This window comes from Phaseolus vulgaris, chromosome 1, assembly GCF_000499845.2.
Source record: "Phaseolus vulgaris cultivar G19833 chromosome 1, P. vulgaris v2.0, whole genome shotgun sequence".
Lineage (NCBI taxonomy): Eukaryota > Viridiplantae > Streptophyta > Magnoliopsida > Fabales > Fabaceae > Phaseolus > Phaseolus vulgaris.
This window is the reverse complement of record NC_023759.2, coordinates 42,439,151-42,462,215: the sequence shown is the minus strand read 5'-3', so window position 1 is coordinate 42,462,215 and position 23,065 is coordinate 42,439,151. Positions and strand designations below refer to the sequence as shown.

Here is a 23,065-nt window from a genome sequence, read left to right as displayed (position 1 = left end):
ATATAAAAATAAAAATACATAAACCTATGTAAAATTGAAAATTAAATCAAAATTACAGATTTTATAAAATCTGAAAACGAACTTCGCAAAATAAAAAAAATAAAGGGTCAAACTCGCATATCAGAACTTATAGAGATTCCAAAATTATAATTTTACATTTAACAATTTTCAAATCATTCAGATACTAGTAAATTAATATTACTTTTTTTGAAACGGTAATACTTAGTTAGGCCAAGAAATGGCTATCTAATATATGTTGGAACTGGGAAACCACATCATCTGCTATTCCGGGCATGCTCATCCTAGTATTTTGGCTTTTTCATCTTTTCTTCTTTAACTCTTATTGAAAGGCAATGAAATTTTGGGTTTGTTTCCAGTGATTTAAGAGGATGAAAAAAGTTGATTTGGGGAGAGGGATAAAATGAATCCTCTGTGCTATGCGAAGATTAAAAGCGAAAGTTTACAAAAATTTACCCTAACTATTTTTTTATATACATATAAAATAACTATATATATTATATTATAATAAAAAATACTATATATTTATAACATAAATAAAAATAAAATAATTAATTATAATAATATAATATAATAGTAATAAAATAAATATATTCATATAACAATAATATAAATGTATTTATATAGTAATAATAAAAGAAAATAAATTAGTAATATAAATGTAAAAATTATAAAATAATAGTAATATATTTAAAATTTAAAATAGGAATAATATATAAAAAAAAATAATAAAATTATAAATAATACTAGTAACTAAAATAAATTTTTATAATAATAATAATAAAAATTAAAAAAAATACATATTAATAATAATATAAATAAATTTATTAAATAATAATATTAACAATAATAAAAGATAATTTTAATTTTAATTTTAATTTTAATTTTATTTTATTTTTTATATGTATTTATAAAATTTTAATTAACTAAAATTTACACAAAAATATCTCTTACTTTATTATTTAAATATTTTTTAAGAAATGGGTAAATTTGTAAATTTAAAAATAAAAAATCTCTTACAACCATCATATCACTCACAAACTTCAATAAACTTTCTGACAAATCCATTCTAACATACATTCATCCAAACAACTTCACTTTCTTTACACTTTCCTCTCAAATCACTACAAATCCACTCTCCCAAATCCTCTCCTCAATCCAAACACAACCTTATAGTTTTTTCATTCAATTTGAAAAAAAATCCAAATTGTTATGACTTAGATTTTTTAATTGTATAATTTTAAAAATATATTTTAGATTGTAAGATTAAAAATACACTTTCAAATTTATAATATATTTTCAGATTTAGAAGTATATTTTAGATTTTTAAATTACTTAATACAAAATATATTTTCAGATGTAAAAATGCATTATAAATTATATAATTTAAAATATATTTTAAATTAAGCAATCTAAAAATATATTTTAAATTACACCATCAAAAATATATCTTTAGATACAAAAATGTGTTTCAAATTGTATAAATCAAAATGATTTTAAGTTTCACATTACATAAACTAAAATGCATTTTTAAATTATCCAATCAAGATTGTGTGTTTGATTGTATAAGCTAAAATGCTGTTCACCTATAAATAATTGAACTTTTTCAATAGTTATAGAAATGCACGAAGAAATTACATGGATGCAGAAATAAAAATTCAATATTTTTTGCAACACATAGCCAAGATAACTTCTTAAGCTATTTTCAGTCACCAACAACTTTATCGTAAATCGTAAATCGACTGCTTTCAACTAAATAATTTTCGTTAAAACCCACTTTTAACTTAAATCCATTTTCTAAAATTAACTTAATCCTAAAGTAAAATTATAAACATCCAAACACAATTTAACTTTAAGAAAGCAGCGTGAAAATAAGCTTTGCTAAAATTTACCAAAATCCAAATTATTCAATTAACCGAATCAATTAGACTTTACTGAAAAACCATTTACTACAATCAATAATGTTTACTCAATGTAAATTACAACTTGCGCGTATTTCACCACCAGCACTCTCCCAATTCCAACATTGGCAGGGAAAAAGGAAAGACCAAAAAAACTAAAAATTTAAAGAGAACCAAGGAGAAGAAAAGACAACAGAACCCACATCTAAATTCATGCACGCAGATATACAAAATACGCAGCAATGACTTGACAAAAACCCATAATCCACAAATTTTTTTCTTCCCAATGAACCTGCTAATCTTGAACGGCATCAATTGTTTTGCCTGTCCTGGCTTGTGAGATTCGATTTGCATAAATGGTGACCAACTTCAACTGTGTGCTGTTAAGCCCTTGTAAATATGGCAAGAATGCTTTCCCAAGCATTATATAAATATCCACAAGGCAGAAAACAACGGTCTGTAATCATCGGCCATTTACATAAAATGAGAATAATGAAACCGAATAATATATAAAGGAACAACAAACGACAGACAAAAATACAATCCTTAGTGGTAAATAATACCCCAACCCTCACATTCAAAGAAAATGTTTTTAGATCATAAAACCAGTCACACTTTTATAGTGTGTTCTTAGTTAATCACCTAAATTCAATATTTAAACCTACATGTGCCACTTTACAGCGTTTTTTAATTTACAAGTTTTTAATCATATGAAACTTTTTAAGATGTAAGAAGTTATGGAAACATAAATTACTCGAAAGACCTCAAGTACCTTACGAACATCTGCACTCTGGTTACCAAAAGCTTCAAAAAGTGCGGGCAGAAACGAGGGTAACTGAGCCATTAGTTCCTCCTGAGAAAGCCGCCCTACAAGCTGAACAAAAGGAATAGTATGATGATGTTAATTGTTAAACAAGATAAATATTATAAAGCGTGAATAGTTTATGCATAAAAAGAACCACTTCCTATGAACCAATTCGTATGGTAAACACAAGGATACAGTGAAATTCATAAAAACAAGGGATATGATACAAATATAAGACATTCAAGAGAAAAAGAAAAAGGAAAAAGACTTGTTCCAATGCGCCACAGAGCTAGTGATACACTTCGTATTAAAATCACGTGAGTTATTATATTTCCTTTTTTGGTTAAGAATGCAACAGTGTATAGTCCTATGAGTAGTGGTCAATGGGCAAAAGAAATGGCATACTGGCTGGAGTAACCAAGAGATGCAGGATAATCTCAGGCTATGTTTTAGGGTCTCGATAACAAGTGCCCTAAACACACTAGTTGAGGAGCATTCAATAACCCCCTATTAAATTCTTCTAATTACTTAAAAATGTAAATGCTTAAATGGCTTTGGTATTGTCTTTTAATAATTTATATCTTTGCTACCTTAACAAGTAGCCTAAGTACACCAGTTAGCATTTACGTTATGTTTTAAAGGTATCACAAGCAAATACTCCTTCCATTTTAAAATATCATTGATTCGTACTTCTTTCAAGATAAGAACAAAAGGTTATTCAAAACACATTTACCTTTGTTAAGCAATTTATGCAAATGACAAGTGTTTTCTCATCCTCAGTAACCAGTAGAGGGACAATGACCTGAAATGGTTTAAATTCTGAGCATTAGCTTGTTAAAAAAGTCAAACCTCATTCCTTTTATCAAACATTTAAGGCGGAGTAAAGGGCACAAAGTAGAAAATCGAAAAAGACATACACTTAAACATCTGAATGGATCATACTGAGATAAAACAATGGTCAGGCAGTGCTCTGCTTCATTGGAGACCTAAATAATGGATGGAAGAAGATGAGACTAGGGAAAGAAAGTAAACGCAGAAAAGACAAAGTAGAATTAATTGGCCAACTTTTGCTACCTTAGGAATGATATCTTTTGTAACGTGAAGCAGCTTCTCAATTACAATCTCAACAGAATTCTCCATTGCGCCTTTCTGAACAATAAAATTGGAAAATGTTTTATTTTATTAAATTGAAGTCTCAACAATGCTTTATGCCTATATATACAAAAGGAGAAATATGCACTATTGGCAGGATAGACGTGATCAACAGGAGTAGGAACCTGGTTTTTAAGCATTTCAACTATTAGTGAAAGAGCAAGCTCTTTAACTGAGGAATCTGAATCATCCAGTACCTCAAGCACAACTGTCAAAATCTGATTGAAGTACTGCAAGTACACCATGAAACGGTCATTACATAGAAAGGAGAGAAAAACCTCTACAAAAAGTATCAAAAGACTTTTAACAGTTCACAATAAATTATAATCACGTTTTAAAAGTTTAAACAAACAAATAATATTCATTGTTATTTAACAAAATTGGATTATTATAATTATCCAACAAACAGAATTTACATATATAATAATTGATGCACATCAACCACAATGAAAACTACCCAAATGATCAAACAAAAATATTTTCTCACTAGATGAAGGGGGCTATATATATGCAGGGTTTAGATTCAGGGTTAAGGGTTTATTTTATTTATTGAAGATTTTTAAGATTAATTTAAGAGTTATTAGAGTAGAAAATAAGCTTCCATTGTTTCTGTAAGCTTATGCGTTTTGCTTGATATCAACAACTGTAACAGACAGTAACTAATTGGTAACAGATTGTCAGCCTGGCAATATCATACCGAACTAGTGGTTAGTTCAGAACATGTTAAGTCTGAACCATAATTGTATCACATTAGTGTTAAAACAAATCATAAGTATTTTTTTTTCAACATTTTATCTCTGTTTCCCCAGTTTATCTCACTTTATATCAGTTCCTGAATCATGATAACAAATATGTCTGACAACCATATTATAACTTGGAAACAGTAAAAAATACTAGATCAAATCAAGCATACCTTGGTCCAAATAGAATGATCATTTGTTATAGAAGCATCAACTAATTGTTGAAGTGCAGTCCGTTTACTTGAAACAGGGCTTCCATCAGCCCCACTGCATACCTACAAAACAACATTTTATAGTGATATATTCTAAAGAAACTTCTATTAAATAAACCTAAACACCATGATCCCCTAGAAGCAAATGGACCACGGACCACGTAAAGATGTCACCCACTTGTCTTTACATTGTAATATAACAGGAATTTCCCAATAGGCTCATCACTTATTGTCCAGAATTTTTGCAATAATCTCTTCACTGATAGTCCTTATTCCTATAGTTATCTGGTGCATTTTTTGGTTCTAGGAGAATGCTTTATTACCCTCCTATTTTCTTTTCCACTATCATTTCTCTTTCTAACAAATTTGAAATTTCATCTTTTTTCAAGCAAGAAACCTACAAAACCAACTTATCCATTCTAGTTGCATCACTCACCATATGAAGAATTTGAGGAATGCTGGGTCCTGCTTCTGTTATGGAGTTAATCTTTACATCTTCTGCCGTGTGATGATTAAGTCCCAATTCAGAAGAATATTCCTTGTCATTTACATAGCCTTCAGCAACATTTAAATGCTCTGATGACATCAAACCATTTACATCAAGACGAGGAGTTGAAAGACCCTCCAAGCTTATGCTACTTTCCACATGTCTATGTTGGCTAGTTTGAGAGGTAAAGTTTTGAACTATTGGATTGACTGCATAAACAAGATCTTTAGTTTTTGAAGCAAGACTGCCACTATTAGGATCAGTTTCAAAATTTTGATACAGAGGTTCCTGAGTTTCACCAAATGATGCTTGACCAAGACTATCTTTCACTAGTGTTGAATCCTGGGAACTCCATTTCCTACCACCATCACCATCAAGGGATCCAGCAGAATACCTTCCAAGGTAATGAGCCTTCCTAGAGTAACCAACATATCCATCTTCAGAGGATGTTCCCACCACATCAGATGGATCATAGGAAGACTTAGAACGTTGTCTTTCTTTCTTGTTCTGCAGATAGTTGATTAGGTCTACTTCAATGCGAGGGGTATATTGTTTTAAAGCTCGTCTCAAAGAATTTTGTTCTTCAACTGACAAACTCAGAATGAAATTAAGAACAGCAGTCGAATCAAAGTGAGAATACACTGATATAATGCATGTAATAGCTGCTTCTTTAAGCTTTGTATTTTTGTCATGAACCAAAGGGGTCAACTTAGCAAGCCATAATTTTAGGATGCCAATATTAGCAGCACCTTCTGGATTCATAGAATGTTTGTTAAAGGAATTGATTGCAAATTCAATAACAGCCAATTTAGCCTTTGGAGACCTCTGTTCATCTAGTGAGCGTAGTAGTGCCGGTAAAAGAGAATCTATACTGTAAGTTTTGCTCACAACTTCCAAAGTTGCTGCACATGGCTGCCTGACAAGTTCTTTAGGATCAATTAACCGAGAAAACACATGGGGTAATATTCTTTCCATGTAACCTTCAAAAGGCTTTCGGCATGCAAGAACAATATCTGCAAGTGTTGAAAGAGCAGCTTGTGCAACTTTATGATGGGGATCATCCAAGTGCTGGAAAAACAACTTCATTACCTTCTCAAAATTCTGAACAACTTCTATAACTCCCTTTGGCCCTTGCTGCAACAAAGAATGAAGATAATTAAAGGCAGCAACTCTAGCAGACCAGTCAGAACCTGAACTAAGTCCTTCACTCAAAGCTTCATGAAGCGATGAGGGTCCTTCTGCATAATTTGGCACCTCTCCAAGAGATAGCTGATTATCATCAAAACTCCTCCTCCTGCCAGCAGACATGCGTCCAGCCACATTCTTTCTCAATAGTGGTCTCTGGAAATTAGGCACATAACTATTATGTGATTCCCTAAAGTTTCCATCTCTGTAAGGGGCATCCAAATACTGCTTTTCGTGGTTGGGTTTCATAAATCGCCTAGTCTCCCTAATATCAATGTTATCATCAAGTGAACTTCTTTCATGTAATCTTTCAGAGGCCCTTTTACTTGAATATGATGATATTGATGATAAAGGTTCAATACCAACACTGCTATGATAGGACAACTTGGCAGAATCTTTTGAAGCTTGAATCTGGGTGATTATGTCAGACAAACCAAGACCACCATTTCGGTTACTACCTTTATTGATGCCAGAAGCAGTTGATTCTGTTGTTAAAGAGCTTGTCAGATGATTAGATGCAGAAACGGCTGCAGGGAAAGGTGGATCACGAGATGATGGAGGGTCAACTCCTGCACTAGGGGCAATAAAAGAAAAATTTAGCCGCTCAGATAGTTTAAATGAGCACTAACAGCATCAACCATTGAATGACATCACTTCCTGTAAATTGCAGTAAATAAAAACATTTGACAGGAAAAGTTATGTGGTACCTAGATCCAAACTCGATGACCGGAAAGATGAATTATGCTTATCGGACAAATCCAAGCCTCTAAGCATGCTTTCAATAGCAGAAACCTTCTGCTTGCTTGCATGTAACATGCTTTCCAGACTACGTTCTGTACCCTTCCCAAGTGACTTGGCTTGTGATAGAAGTATACCAGAGGAGATAGATGTCCCTGATGATATACTCGAACTTCTATCCATCGCAACTATAGCAGAAGTTCCATAACCAGGTAGATTAGAAGGAGCCGAGGTTTGACTAGCCAATGACGTCAGTCCACCTCTATCTCTAATGGAAGGTGAAGCATGTCGCCGATGTATTCCTCCATCCTCTTCATTTATTAACTGCAATTTACATTCACTTTAAAAGATGACTTGAACAACAAAAATAAAGAACATCCACAAGATCATAAGTGTATACCCTTTGAATGGCAGGGTCAAAGGATGCAAATAGACGACGAGATCGCTCTGGCCAAGTTTTTGCAAACATTCTATAGCACATCCTTGCAGTAGATCGAACCTATCAATTTTCATAAGAAATCATTTTCAAAAGCATATACTTTCAAGAATCAATAAATAAGAAGTTTGTCCTAAATCAATGAAATTTGATAAATAAAAAGGTATGCTAGAAAAAGAAAGTAAATGAGCATATTCAGCATAAATTTAATATACAAGGTTTCAGAATCTTAATAATTCCTTACCATATGAAAACACATTGAGATGTAAAGCCAACCAATAAATAAAAAGGACTGTGGATTTCCACAGTTTAATTATCACTACTAATTGATCCTATTAAACATTGAAAACTGAAATTTCACTAAATGAGAATCTTTTACACTTTCCACAACTCCAACACACCTATCAAGGTGAAAAAAATTCCTGATGGCTCAAAAGAAGAGATGCCTGATGGGAAAGCTAGTTAAAGTTTACCAATTTGATGCACAATATATTTACCACATACCAAATAACCTAAAATTAAAAAGCTACCTCACTCATTGCATCTTTAACACAACACTTTATCATATCCTCGTATAAATCAGCCAATCGATGTATTTCTGGCGCATCAGGCCAATGTTCCAGGACCAAAAGAGCATATTCACAACACCTACAGTACAAAGGTCAAATGGTATTAATCAAAAACCAAAACCCTTGAATGTGTCTTTTAAGTAGTTAATAATATATACCTTGCACGAAGTACAGCATTTCGATCATTTTTTGCACTATCAGCTATACGTGGAAGAACACGAGCAACTTTGCAGTTGCGTAACATCTGCAAAGTAGAGAGACAAAGGTGAAAATGACACATAGCAAGAAGATGCAGACAATTAAATGAGCATATTATATTACCGTTTTTATGCAGTTATCTGAAGACTCTGCAATTACAAGCACAGTAATCACAACCAGCTTGAAAAGGACCTGATTATCAGATCAAGAATTAATAATTTCAAAATCATTAAAATTGTAATAAATCCAAGATAACTAGGCTAACTTACTGGTATAAACATTTCAGCACATCCTTCAAAATCACCCAAGAGATCCTTTGACAAAAAGCACAATAGATGGCAAGCCTAGAAGAAATCAAACAACAAAAACTGTTATGTATAAGAACCTAACTTATGGACAAGGTCTTTGAATGTAATTATAATGAGACAAAAGCAACAAACATAATAAGGGAAGGAATTTATCAAAATAAAGGATTACTTCAAGAGAGGACCAATCTCTTAAGTTCCAAAAACAGCCCTTTGAGACAAATTGTGTTTTACAAATTAATAAAGGAGAATATACGACAATAAAAATGTTAGAGTACCTGCTTCACAATGCTAGATCTTCGGTCTGACAATTGTGTACTTAAAGGCCCAACAAGTTGCTTCAAGAGCCCACGGAAACAAGGATAATCCGCAGCACCTGATGAAGAAAGCATTCAGAATATATTACATTTAATTAAATATCTAAATGAAAATTACAATTAACCATACATAAAAAAAATTATCCTTAAACAATAGAAAAAACAAACAAATTACAATGAGAGAAACAATGCAGATAATTCAAATAAGGGAGTAAACTACTCCAATCTCTTTTCGATATTGCACCTTTTATCTCTAAAATCTACACAAACTCTTCTCATTATATAAATACACTACACTTAAATCTAAAGCCTTTAATTTTGTGTAAAATTGACAAAAGAATATTTATGTTAAAGATTTTGGAACATCACAAAAATTCTCTTTAATTTTAAAATATACTACAATTAAATCTCTCTAACATAGTAACAAGAATTATTTTTAAATTGTTATCATAAAAATTTAGTCAAATGAATTATTCATAAATAAAACAAAAAATATGGTTATTTTTTTATTTTATTTTTTATAAAATTATTTAAAAATAGTTTATTCTATCTTACTAATGATTCATGCGATCAGGCTTTTGTTTTGCTACAATCGTTACTTCAACATGTTTAAAAAAAAGTATTGTTATTTAATATTTGAAATTATAATTTTTCTTATTTATTATCTTTGACAATTAAAATATTATCATCAAATTTATCATCTAAGCAATTAATAATTTCAATTTTTTACTATCATACGAAGATTTATTGATAATGTAATTATAAAATAGAACTTGTTGATAATGTAATTATAAAATAGAATAGGTTTGTGTAATGCTTTAAGAAATGGAAAAGAGTCAAATATGTAAAAGCAGTATATACATAAATACATACCTATATGTATGTACATTTCAATTACACTCAAAAAAATGTTTTTGGTGGCAACATGTACAAATTCATAAAATAGAAGGGATTTTGAGCAGGTTTTAGAAATAGAAGTAATCAACGAAGTATGTGGTAGAAGAAAAGGTTGTAGTAATTTACTCTCCAAATAAATAATAGACCTGTAAAAGTGTTGGTCCAGATCAGATGGTTTATGCATTTTAAGAAGAAAAAGGTGAAATAAATTTCCCCGAGAGACAAATTAGTTTATGCATATATTAAAAATCTAATTTTGGATAAGCTAGATAAGAGAGGTTTTACAAATTAACTTGTACAAAAACTGGTTCATCTTTTCTTTTCTTTTCTTTTTTCTTCTCTTATAAATGTTATGGAGAGAAGTTCATCCAAACAGACCTTAAGTCACCCCATTCCACAAGTTTGCAGAACTAAGATCCTAAAAACTGTACATGGTTGACTGGTATCTCTCAACAGCTGCAGCTAATAGTCCTACCAGTATTAAGTTTCCTTTTTATTGTTTGATAAAAACATAGTCGTTGTTATGATCCTTTAATGTCTTAGCTCAGTTAACTATGACTTGTGTGTTGAATCAACATCAACAAATAAAATCCAATACCATAATCATAAAAGATCACCACAAACTTCCTTCAAGTAAAGATATGGTCTACAACATCAAATGTTATTTCCCTTTTTAGACTTCAAATAGCAAAAAGCTCTTAATATTGCACTAAGCACAAATATTTCAGAACACATTTCTCAAGGAATTTGGAACCACCTACCTCCTATAACAAGACCTTCAACTCTCTGCATGGCAGCAATTCGAATTGACCAGTCTTTTTCAGGCACAAGAGTAGATGCAATCTTCTCAATTTCCCTGATTAACTCCTTATCTGAATATACCTTCACAGGGTCTATGGGTTTCTCAGTGATGTCACCTTCTCCTGCTCATGGTTCAACAACAATATGTACATTTAAATAATCAATACTATCATCAAACTATACAGTGTGTAAACAATATGTTATACAGAATACTTTTACAAGAAATTACAATTTTAAAACATGCAATGCTACTTATCTCTTTGAAATATATTATTTTATCTTCCTTCAATCATATTGTCTCCCCCATCAAAATCAATCAATTTTTCCACAATTTGCACATGCATCTAGTGTAAATTTTATCATTGAAGAAATGCATAAGAAAATATCCACCAATGACAACGAGAAGCTTTTAGATCCAAGGACCAATATGTAATTTAAGTCAGAATCCTGAATATCAAGTAGGTTTAACTTCTGGAATTACCAAAGGACACACATTAGCTACAATGTCCAAAAAATCTCAATATAAGATTGACATACACAAAAAAACATCACCACAATTAGTGATGACTGAAATAGCATTTCTTATAATTAAAAGCTTGGTTTAAAGATAATGATAAGAAGCTTAAACAAATATAAACTCAAACTAAAAAATGTGGTGTTGGAAATAAACACATCCATACATACTCCATGGTGTCCAGAACTCCACACTACTTAACAATTCAAAACATGTTTCAACAACACTGCCACAACAATGCATCTCAAATTAGAAAATTATAAGGCAAACAAACAATTATAGTGCCAGTATGAGAAAGAAATTATACAGGTAAGATATAAAGCATAAATCCATGTATACAATTGCACCAATGCTAAACAAAAATAGAAACATTTATGATTGAACAATTATAGTGCCAGTATGAGAAAGAAATTATACAGGTAAGATATAAAGCATAAATCCATGTATACAATTGCACCAATGCTAAACAAAAATAGAAACATTTATGATTGAAGAATTACAAATATACTAACCTCCAAAAAGAGAGGTTTCCCTGGAGGAGCTTTTAGCCTTTGGACTACTTTTCTTGGGATTAACACTCAAATGCTTAATTTCCCCAGTAATATATCCACCTGAAATACCATCTGAAGAGCGAACTTTCGGCTGAATTCCTTCAAGCCTTGCATTAATATCTTTCACCTGAAATCAACATCAAACAAGACATTATAAACTCTCACACTATGACACTAAATGTACAATGGTGAAGATCCAAATTCATTAGCTTAAAAGTGTTATACACACACACACGTATATTAAATAACAATGAATTAGGAAAGTGATTCCTGTTTATATTTACCAAAGATGAAGGAAGATTGTGGCGGTGAAGTTCATCACGAAATTGAGGCCCAGCTTGTGTATACATTTCCTGCAAAATAGATGATGTAAAAGTAATCTTCTAACAATAACATTCCTCTTATCTTCAATTCATAATCAATATCCCCTGGTATGACTATGAACACATCGATAAATCAACCTTCATTTATGGCATCATGATATTAATTACTAAAACTGTTCAATACACCATTATGATTGACTTAATCCAGTTATCTCAAATTTAGAACCATGAAATTCACAAGCCTCACGCATTTAAATATAACATCAAATCATGTTCTCTTAAGACAACAGACCCACTTCCATTTTCATATTCGCCAATATTTTTCATTCTATCATTCTTTAAGCTAAAATAACATACAAATTACAATACTAGCAATTCTTTGCGTTTGGCTCAGAAATTTAAGAATTGAAATTAGCTATTGATATGGCATAAACCCCTTTTGTAGAAACTAACTTGGTAATGTAATTCGATTTCTTTAGACAATATACAATTATACAGTACTAAATGATTATAAAATAAAGCATACTTACTTCAATGCACAAAATAGCTGCTTCTCTAACAGCAGGATTTGGATCGTTAAGCAAATGCAACACCTGACAATCGTGCAAGTTTTGAAAGGAATTACTATTTCATCCCAAATATATTTAAATGTACAAATGATATGTACTGCTTATTTGTAAAAGTCTATACAGGGGGGAGGATAGCCCGTTGAAGTGGGAGCTCTGTAGCTGCAAATAAATTAATTGCAGCTGTGACAGTTCGTGTAAACTCCTCTCTAACTCTCCAGCTTTTATGTGCCCAAGCAAAGGACCCTGCTCTTTCAACAATTATTGTTGGAGAAGAAACCTGCAAATAGTAATCCAAAATAAATTCAAAATGTAGGGTACTCAAATTATATCATTTTGAAAATTACAATTAGGACAAATTTACTACACTTTTAGGCAGACATAACATAAACACCAAAATACATGTGTAAACATTATCCAATTAGAGTATGTTTGGATGGAATGAACTGGCCTGGAATGCAGTTACATCTTCTGTTGTATACATTTCATGATGAAACAAATAAATAAACTAGTTTTGTCCCATACTATACACCGCAGATTGTAGGGAAAGAAAAGAGGAGTATTGGATACAATGGAATGAAATGCATTCCATCAGGTTCCATTCCATTCCCAAACAATTCAAAAACTGGAGTCTAGCATCATGCCATTTAGAAAGGACGATGCACCTACAAGGCCTATTATAACTTAACAGATTGCATAAGTCAGATATCTTCGAGGCATTCACTTGCAAAGATACAATTAACTGGTAGCAGACTTAAATCTGGTTTGACTCACAAATGAGACAACCAGAAAAACTATATATTTTCACGGACATTAAGGCTATCAGAAAAAGAAATGCCAGAGTCTATTCTTCTGCAGAAACTAGTAGTAGACACTCTGCCACGCGTTTCTTAATGATCCTCTGGAATCTAGGTTAATTAAAAAAAATTAAACGACGCCAGATTAATTCATTAGACTAGAAGACACCACAATTTAAAACACGCATCTAAAAGGTTTTAGGTTCATGAGTTCATCTATCTAATAACATACATGAGGATCCAATAACACCAGCAAGAGATCCTACGGCTAAGCCGTTAACTACAACTAAAGATCTAGCCATATAACTCAGATTTTCATTCTCCAGAATCATAACGCCGGTCATGCAAAAAGCGAAATAGCGACAATTCCAATTTCGTCGCCGCACAGTTTCCACTCGATACATCAATGTCGCTCATTATCATCCTAATAATTCCTAATCAGCACCCTACCGTTACAAGTTAGTTACCACCACACTCTATTATTGTCTTGTCAGTGTCTAGTGACCAGGTATAGTACCTCCATGAGAGTGAGCAAGAGGCGCCTGGCGGCGTCTCGGACGGGCTGCTTGGCGTCGCCGAGACGGTCGACGATGGCGGGGAGGAGTGCGTTGAAGTGGAGCTTGAAGTGGTCGCCGGAGAGGACGGCGGCGGAGGCGAGCGCCTGGAGCGCGCCCTGCGAGACGCGGAAGTTATTGTCCTTCAAGAGATCCATACAAGTGTCAACGAGCGAGGTCACCTCGGAAGACGAGAGGCTCTTTCTGGAAGCTTCGAGAAGTTGGTGGAGGCGCTCCACTCCCGCCATCCTCTCCTTCGTGTCCTTCGCGCGTGACAGTTCCAGCGCCTCCTCCATTTCGATCCGCGCACCAATCAGATCTGAAGAGCGAGCGAGTCAGTGAGTCACTCAGTGAGTGAGAGTGAGCGAACGGTTCAGACTTCGACACCAATGAAGATGAAGTATCGGATGATGAGATTACTCGGCGGGACCGTATAATTTCTCAGAGAGAGAGAGAGAGAGAGAAAAAAAGAGAGGCTAGATTGACGGAGAAGAAGACGAAGGATGAAGTTGAAATGAAACGAAATGAAATGAAAACTTGCTTATGTGGTTGTGGGCGAGGTGGTTGAACCATCTTTGTGTTTACATTTCCCCGTTCTTTTAGAAAAAAAAAAATTAAATAATCGGACAACAATAATAAACAAAATCCAAACATATTTTAAATTATCTTTTTTATCCGTGACCTAATTTCTAAACTATTTCTATTTATTAAAAGACTTATTTGATGATTACATTTGTATACTTTAACAAGTCTTCACTTTTTATGGCATGCTTGTATTTTAATTATGTAACGTAACTGAAATTTTAAGTTTTCTCAAAATCAATTTATTAGTTTATTTCCAACAATTTTGAATTTTAGATAATGAAAATTAAAAAATTACTTACTAATTTGATTTTTTTTCTCATTTGGATGTTCTTTAGGATTGACAAATCAAACCTAAATTACCCTTTGTGTTTTTGCTTAATTTTAAAAGTTGTTTTAATTTAACTACAGGACGAATTAACGTAAAAATGAAATAGCAGAAGAACTTACGCAGCTGGTGCTAGTTTTAAACGATGTTGTTTGCTTAAGGCACCGTAAAAGGAAGCACTTATACAGAAGAAAGCATAAAGTTAAATGATTCTTGTAATGATCATGATTGATTTTGAGATTTTGGTACACCTGAACCACACTGCATTATTGGTGTTTGTGTGATCAGGGAAAAAAAGTTTCAAGCATGATAAAATATTATTACATGGTGGAGGTAGTGACTAAAAAAAAATGAAACAACACTAAAAAGTGTCATTCTATAAACTCTTCTTCAAAGTTTGTTTAAATTATGAAATGCAATGACGAGGAATGGAGATGAAAAAATAGGTCAATATAACAACCTTACAAGAAAATGAGCTAAGATGATTCATCTTTGAAAATTTATTCACAATTCTCGCTATATAAAAGGTGCAATACCATATTGATTTCAATAAGATTAAAAATTTACCATATTCATTTAAAAAAATATAAATAAAAATGTTACTGAATTATGTGTTAGTAAGTTATTTTGTCAAAACAATGCAGGAATATAAAAAAAAATATTTAAAATTTTCAATTTGTCCCATCAATTTAGTGTCTTACAACAACATTTAGAAAAAAATAAAAAGATGTAAATCAAGTTGTAATAAATTAGAAATTACATGGAATGTTATGCTTTAAAAAAAAAGACAACTCAACTCCTCTGAAATTACCTTTAACCCAACATATTACATCATATAGGCAAAATGGGTTGGAGTTTGAAATAATGAGTCGACAAATTTTATACTTTTTCAAGGTCAAATGTATTTATTTATGGAAATTTTTAAATACTGTAAATGTGGTCCTCCGATAATATTTAAAAGTTTTATTTTAATAATAATACATTGAATGAGATGTATACTACTAAAAGAAAAATTATAAATAATATAATTAAATAACACTTAGAAAACGTAAGTGATGTGTTTTTTTAAGATTTGGTATGTTTTGAGTGTTTCAAAGTGGAAGAACAGACAAAAAAAATACGGGACTCGTGGCTATTTACAATTTCCTTCTATGTTTGACGAAAAAATAGTTAATGATATCTAGTTTGTGTAATTAAAAATAGGGGTATTGGTTTAGATCAGATTAAATAAATAAATAAAATTTAAATCAATTAAAAAATCATAATTTAAATTTAATTAATACTATTAATATTAAGTTATAATATAATAATATACATAGCACTTTCAACGTGTGTATATAAATAAATAAAGGATAACTTAAATTTGTTATAAGTTCTTATATTAGGATATTACCTACTTTATAATATTTTATAATCTTATTCATAAACTTAATTTAATTTATTATTTTATCATATAATGAGTAAAAAAAACATAAGATACAAGATCTCTCTTTTTTTTAAATGAGTTTTTTTTTTCAATACTTTAATCTTTCCATTCATAATGTGTTCTTTCAATACTAGAGTCATATTCTTATTCTATCACCTATAACACTTCAAAACACGTAATGAGTCGTAATCATGTTCTAAAATATGCAGATCCTCGATAAATCAACTAAATATTGATTAATGATTAACTGAAAGATGGTAGAGATATTCTCCAGATATCCCAACATACGTATATATACAGATATATCTTCCTACAAATCAGGATCATGATGCATATTTGAATAACTGATATTCAGTCCATTACAACAAATACTCATAATCAACATTATAAATAAACCTTCTACATATGTATACGTTATGTTTTTATCAATCACAAATATACATTTTTTTACATTGAGTACTTACTTGATCTTCAGAGTACCTTTTTCAAGTCACCCTCGATCGAGCATCAACATTTGCGAAAGAAGACTCAAAGGAAGGAATAAGAAGATAACTGGCACATCAGCAATTGTACAACCAATCTCAAATACTATCTAGGTCTTCTTTGCCTATACATGTACAAGTTCCATAATTGTAAGTTTCATTCTTCCATTAGCATTTTAAGTGATCATACTATAGCTTGAATGTTATAGGATAGTTTCATGGTTTTACAGTTTTTAAAAACTTATACATCGTCATAATCCAAGTTGAACAATATTGTTGACACTTGAGAATCATCACTTTGAGAAGAAAAAGAATTGTTTTGACCTATCTCTTTCTCAAACTATAATTTTTCACTTAAACATTTATATTGTCACTTAAACGATAATGAGCGGATATATGTAATCATAACTCATCGTTGGTATAAATCAATAACAAAACATACAATTTCATTAAGACTTTTACATTAAATATATTCCAAAATCTACCAATTTTACAACATACTCCATAAATTTTTACTTTAAATTATTCATAATAACATTCATAGATTATAATGTAGGATACAAATTAACATCCATAATTTCTCAATTATGCTTATCTCATTCACACATCTATTCAATTTCATATTTGAATTGTTTATTTTTGAATTATTCATAATCACACACATAATATATTTGAACATAAACATGTACAAATTATCTATCATATATGTTTATCTCCTTCACACATATATTCAATTTCATAATGAATACATGTAGCAATTAATTCGAGAAAACTTAATTTCTTTGCAATTCTTTTTCTATATACTACCAGAAATCCAATATATTAACTAGTAAGATTAAAGTATTAAATCATATACCAATAACATTTCTCCGTGTACAAAATACTCAAGAAGATTAAATCTTTTATAAAGAATTAACGATTTACTCAACACAAAGATTATGTTGCCTAATCTTAATCATCACCTTGCTACATATAATATGACAGTATAATATTATTTTGTTCATTCTCTAACTAAGGAAGAGTTAACCAAAAATCTTATAAAGTTTTGACCCGAATATAAATAAATTTTCGCGGAAAACAGAAAAAAAATATTAGATATTTTTTGTCATATTTTAATTTATATATCTCTTCTCAAAACTATATGTAATTAATGTGTTTTAATTACTGTTTCAAAAAAACTAATTTGATGTTTTTGTCGTTGTCTAGAAAAAAAAAACTTGATGTTTTTTTGTTAAACAGAGTTTTATTTCATTCTCGTTTCATGTAGTTGCTAAATTTGGCTTGTCCAATTCATTCCTAAAACAGGAAAAGTTAATAGTAAAAGGAAATGTTTCTAAAATAAATTAAAAAAACATATATGTGGTGTAATTCTTTTAAAGTCAACTTTAGTTCTTATTACAGTGTATTTAATTAAATAATTTGATTCAAATGTTGGTGTCAAAAGATAATGAGATAAAATTGATTTTTTTTTATCGAAATTAATCCTTTCAATTTATAAAAGCTAAGACAATTTAACGGATATGTCATAATTTGAAGTAATAGAAACTATTTATAATTCAAATTAATTTAAAAATTATTAAAAATTAATTTAGATATCAATAATTTTGTTAATCTTTAAAATAATATTTAATTTAGTGAATATAGTAATAAATTATTATTTTTTCTAAAATTATTTTTATTTAATAATTTTTTAATAATGTTATAACTGATATGTTTTTAACTAAATTAATTAATATTACTTTAAATTAATTAAGATAATTACATTATTTTACTTTGATAATTCAACAATAAATTAGGAAATTAAAGTTACGGCTAATCAAGACTTATTTACTTAGAGTAACTAAGATTGTTTTTAATTAAGATAACTACAACTAATGGATGTATTTTGTAGTTGAATTTGTACACATCTGATATAGAAAAAAAAATCTGTAAACCATCAGGGAAGACAGGTGATAGTATGTTATTTTTTCATACTTTTAATGTTATCTTATTATTATTATTATTATTTTTATTATTATAATATGAAGATTTAGAGTGTGATCATGAATCTTCTACATTCATAGTATTATCACATAGACAACTACCAATATATATTATGCTATTGAAATGAACTATAAAGAATTTATTAATTAGAAGGTTATATAATTTAATATTGAACTATATAATCACATAATTAATTATTTTTTTCCCGTTATACATAAAGACACATGAATCACACATAAAACTACATAACTAGAGTATTCATTAAAGAATATCTACAAACGTCTTTTAGAATATCCATATTAAGCATTCTCTACTATAGATTTAACACATGACTAATTTTAGCACATTGGGTATATGCAGTCTTGATTACATGAATCATGGTGCGTTTATGTTTTGATTCACTCTCTCAAATTCCAACATATGATTTGGTGATATAATAAGTATCCTTTCAGCTTCTCATAACTAGATGTCTTAATTTACTTGACTTAGATCATCAACAAAGTTAGAGAATTTATTAGCAAAAAATGAAGACGTGAATAAATGAAATTGATTAAGTCAAACAATTCTTATAGTGCAAGATAAAAAATTATTAGTAAATAATGAATTAGAAAGATTTTGAGTTGAAACATGTAGAGCATAGGAAACGCCCTATGGGAAAAAACAAAATAATATGCATTTTTTTACAAGATACAATAACTTGTCAAATCGATCAAGTGCATTAAAGGATCTTTGAACCTTATTGTTGAACATATATTTATTCACACTTAATAACTTTAATCATAGATTATTGGACTATAATAATAAATAAATCTGTTGTTTTAATTAATATTCATATAATTGGGTTTATTTGGGCATTAACTATTATTTTTTGTATGTAATTTTTTGTTTTTAGGGTAAATGATCTGAAGTTGTCTATCTCTGTTGCTTCTTTGAAAGTCCAAGTTGCTTCTTTGAATCAAAACAAAAAATAAATTATGAGGAGAAAAAAGAGAAAATAAAAGCTACAAGATCCCAGAAACAGAATTAGAAGCAAATCTTCTGCAACATAAAAAGAATTATGGAAAGTGGAAACTGTTTACAAAATCTAAACTCCAATATTTTCCCAAGATCCTTGGAGCAGAAAAGTCTATAAAAGGACACAAGCATCAAGGAGAAAAGAAGAGCTTCATAGGGTTTTCTTAGTTTCTTTTCTTCTTTGTAATTCTTTTGCCTCTGCATGGAAAGCTAAACCTTTTGGTTGATTCTTGTGTGATTCCCCATTGAGCTATGAGGTTTTGATCAATAAAAATTTCTATTTTTAATTCTCTATAGCAATTGTTTTTATTGTCTAATCTTCTGGAAAACTGGTTTTTGTGAGAGGTTGTACATGAACGCATGATTAAGAGTCTTCCTTATCTTAAACTTTGGTTTCTTAATTAGTTCGTATTGTTCTAATTAATTTCTTGGGCGCATGATTCAAGAGAGAGGAGATAAACATTCCCATGGAGTATACGCATGGAACAAAGTGGGTATTGATTAAACCGGTAGACGCATGCTTTACTGGTGAGCTTCAGTTGAATTAGGTTTGGCGCATGTTCAATCTAGTTTAGCTCTGTTGAGGATTGGGAAAAGAATAATCTTTAGAGAGCCTGTGAAGAATTCAATGGTGGAAGAACTTGGGATTAACCGTTTTTTTATTTGTTATTTTAATCTTTTTTATATTTTCTGCATAACTATCTTAACTCCCTTTTTTTTATTATTGTTATTACTAACTTTTCATTGCTTATAGATAGATTTTGAATTCGATTAACTGAATCACTATTGGATTCGTTGGGAGACGACTTGGGGTCATCTGTCCATAATTATACTATCATTTCTCTACTGTTAGACAAGTCTACGCTAGAATCATATTAATTTGACAGCAAAACGACAGCTATCACTTATGAACATTAATATTTTTTTAATATAAAACAAAAGACTGAAAACTTTTATGAGTTGTTATGTTTGTTATTGTCTTTTCTTGCTCTCGATATGTTGTGTTTATAGGTAGAAATGAGTAACTAGTAATACATATGTTTAAAATAGAATAAGTGCAATAATGTTCACTTCTTTACTCACAAAAGTAAACCTAAAAAAGCAACATTCACCCACAAAGTAATAGGAAAGTATGATTTTTTTTTTCTTCTAAATTATACTAATATTTTCCAACATAATCTTTATTACAACGTAAAGCAACCATGATTTGTACGTATCATCCTAGATTTGTGATCTCAAAATCACACATCATACATAAGTATGTAATTTCTTGTGCATGCACACACACATACATCACCATATATTGAATTAAAACAATAATCATTCAAGCACATAATCAAAACACCAATGCACAAAACACTCTTATATACAACTAATACATTCAGGTAGATCAAATAAATGTCACATAGATAAAAACATCAAATAATATTTCCATTTGAGAGAAAATAATTTCGCTAAGTGTCAGTATCAGACGAAGCACTCAATAGAGTGTCTCAGATGATACCTTCGCTTAAGCACATTTACCTTTGTTTAAACAATGTATCAGATGATATTCTCACTTAAGAAATTCAAACAAAGTCTTTAGTATTGACAACTTAACACTTAAATGTGATTATCTCCTTATATTTTTCAAATATACTCCTATCTCAAAATGACTACACTTTTCTTTTTAAATTTGGGATTTAGTTCCTACATACATATTGAAGCTTTATAGAGGTTTGGATTTAGACATTTAAGGAGAAACACTAGCTCTACAAATACAACAAAGGTTATAAGCTTAACATGATCATGAGAAGCATTAGATGCACACAACTGATGCTACTCAAATTCTACATGCTTATTCGGGAACATTAGATGCACATGCAATTGTTATAATTCAGTCTTGCATGCAACTAGAGAACGTCAAATACAAATGCAACCGATGTTCTTTAGATTTCTTGGATCACTGGAGAATATCATATCCTAATGCAATTGATGTTTTCCAATTTCTAACTAAAAAATTTGACTCTTACTTGTAATCCTAAAACTTTGAATTGCAACCCGAGATTTTTAAACTTAGCATGTAAAGAAGAGTCATGCTACAAGAATCTTTACAAAGAGTTGAGGTTATGTTTATAATCTTTCAAATATTGTAAACATGATCGTATTCTAAAAAAGTAAAATTCGAATGAATGAAAATAAGAAAAAAAACATTTTTTTAAACAAAATAAAAATGTTTATATGAGAATGAGAGAAAGGGAATCTTACATAATGTGATTTTCTCAGTTCACTCCATTAACTCAGATAATTAAAATTGGCGAATTCTCCCTGCACCTCCATATAATTTTGAAATGTCAAATATACTCTTATACAATCTGATATACTATTGCAAATACAAAACGAATTCTACAAATCAGTATGGTCTTCAAAAATTTAACACTAAATTATACAATACAGTATGCATATCCCAGATTCGAATATACATACTTGATTGTACAATTCGATGTTCATTTTCTTGTAACATATCAAATTGTCAATCCAATTTGTATATCTAAATCCGATTGTACAATCTGGTATGTTACTACAAAATGAATACCGACTTGTACAATCTGAGACCAACACAACCAGAAAAGAAAAAAATACAGAACCTCTAAAAATGGTGTTGACATTCAAAACAAAACAGAAAAGGAAATTTATAATCAATACCATGCTTCCTTTAACTCGCTTCAAGTCTCGCCTAATACGCTAAAAAATGGAAGCTCTCTTGCACAATAGGGGTGTCACCATTGGAGAAAGAAATAGAGATACGTTGGTTTAGAAAAAATAAGGAGTGAAAGCAGGTGTAGTAGCTCTGATGTCAAAGACAAATAGAATTTTTAAATTTTTAAAAAGGATAAAAATATAATTTAACATTACTGCATACGAGGAGGATCAATTAATGGAGGTTCACTAAGAATTTGCCTTACAATTTCATTTAAAATTATTAGAAAACAAATCAAGAAAGAAGAAAGTTTATTAACTAAATAAATCATACGTATTCATTCGATGAAAATTGTAAAAACTTGTATAATTACAACTTCATTGTCTTTTTTTATAAAACAATCTATTGATGTTATTTACCCCTAGCCTATCCAAAAACTAAACAAAACGTACAGTATATATTTCATGTCCACTTTAACTCATAATTTAACCTGCATCCAAAAAG

The 23,065-nt window shown here is 30.3% G+C and overlaps 1 protein-coding gene across 1 annotated transcript; it reads right to left on the bottom strand.

Moving 5' to 3' along the window:
• Positions 1 to 1,921: 1,921 nt before the first annotated feature.
• LOC137814361 (CLIP-associated protein-like) lies at positions 1,922 to 14,669 on the bottom strand. The gene is made up of 21 exons (XM_068617057.1): positions 14,030 to 14,669; positions 12,840 to 12,995; positions 12,680 to 12,742; positions 12,111 to 12,179; positions 11,788 to 11,953; positions 10,722 to 10,883; positions 9,025 to 9,122; positions 8,711 to 8,785; positions 8,565 to 8,633; positions 8,402 to 8,487; positions 8,205 to 8,322; positions 7,639 to 7,737; positions 7,208 to 7,562; positions 5,265 to 7,069; positions 4,790 to 4,891; positions 4,002 to 4,106; positions 3,799 to 3,873; positions 3,642 to 3,710; positions 3,458 to 3,526; positions 2,692 to 2,793; positions 1,922 to 2,376 (listed from the first exon to the last, which is right to left on the bottom strand). Exons 1-21 carry the CDS (start codon positions 14,360 to 14,362, stop codon positions 2,215 to 2,217), a joined length of 4,338 nt encoding a protein of 1,445 aa, XP_068473158.1. The 5' UTR covers positions 14,363 to 14,669; the 3' UTR covers positions 1,922 to 2,214.
• Positions 14,670 to 23,065: the final 8,396 nt, after the last annotated feature.

Excerpts from the sequence above, each read along its gene's own strand:
- LOC137814361 (XM_068617057.1), bottom strand. The coding sequence starts at position 14,362 with ATGGAGGAGGCGCTGGAACTGTCACGCGCGAAGGACACGAAGGAGAGG. Across the intron at positions 8,323-8,401 it reads AATGCTGTACTTCGTGCAAG|GTGTTGTGAATATGCTCTTT; the intron begins GTATATATTATT and ends TTTGTACTGTAG. Across the intron at positions 7,563-7,638 it reads TTGACCCTGCCATTCAAAGG|TTAATAAATGAAGAGGATGG; the intron begins GTATACACTTAT and ends TGTAAATTGCAG.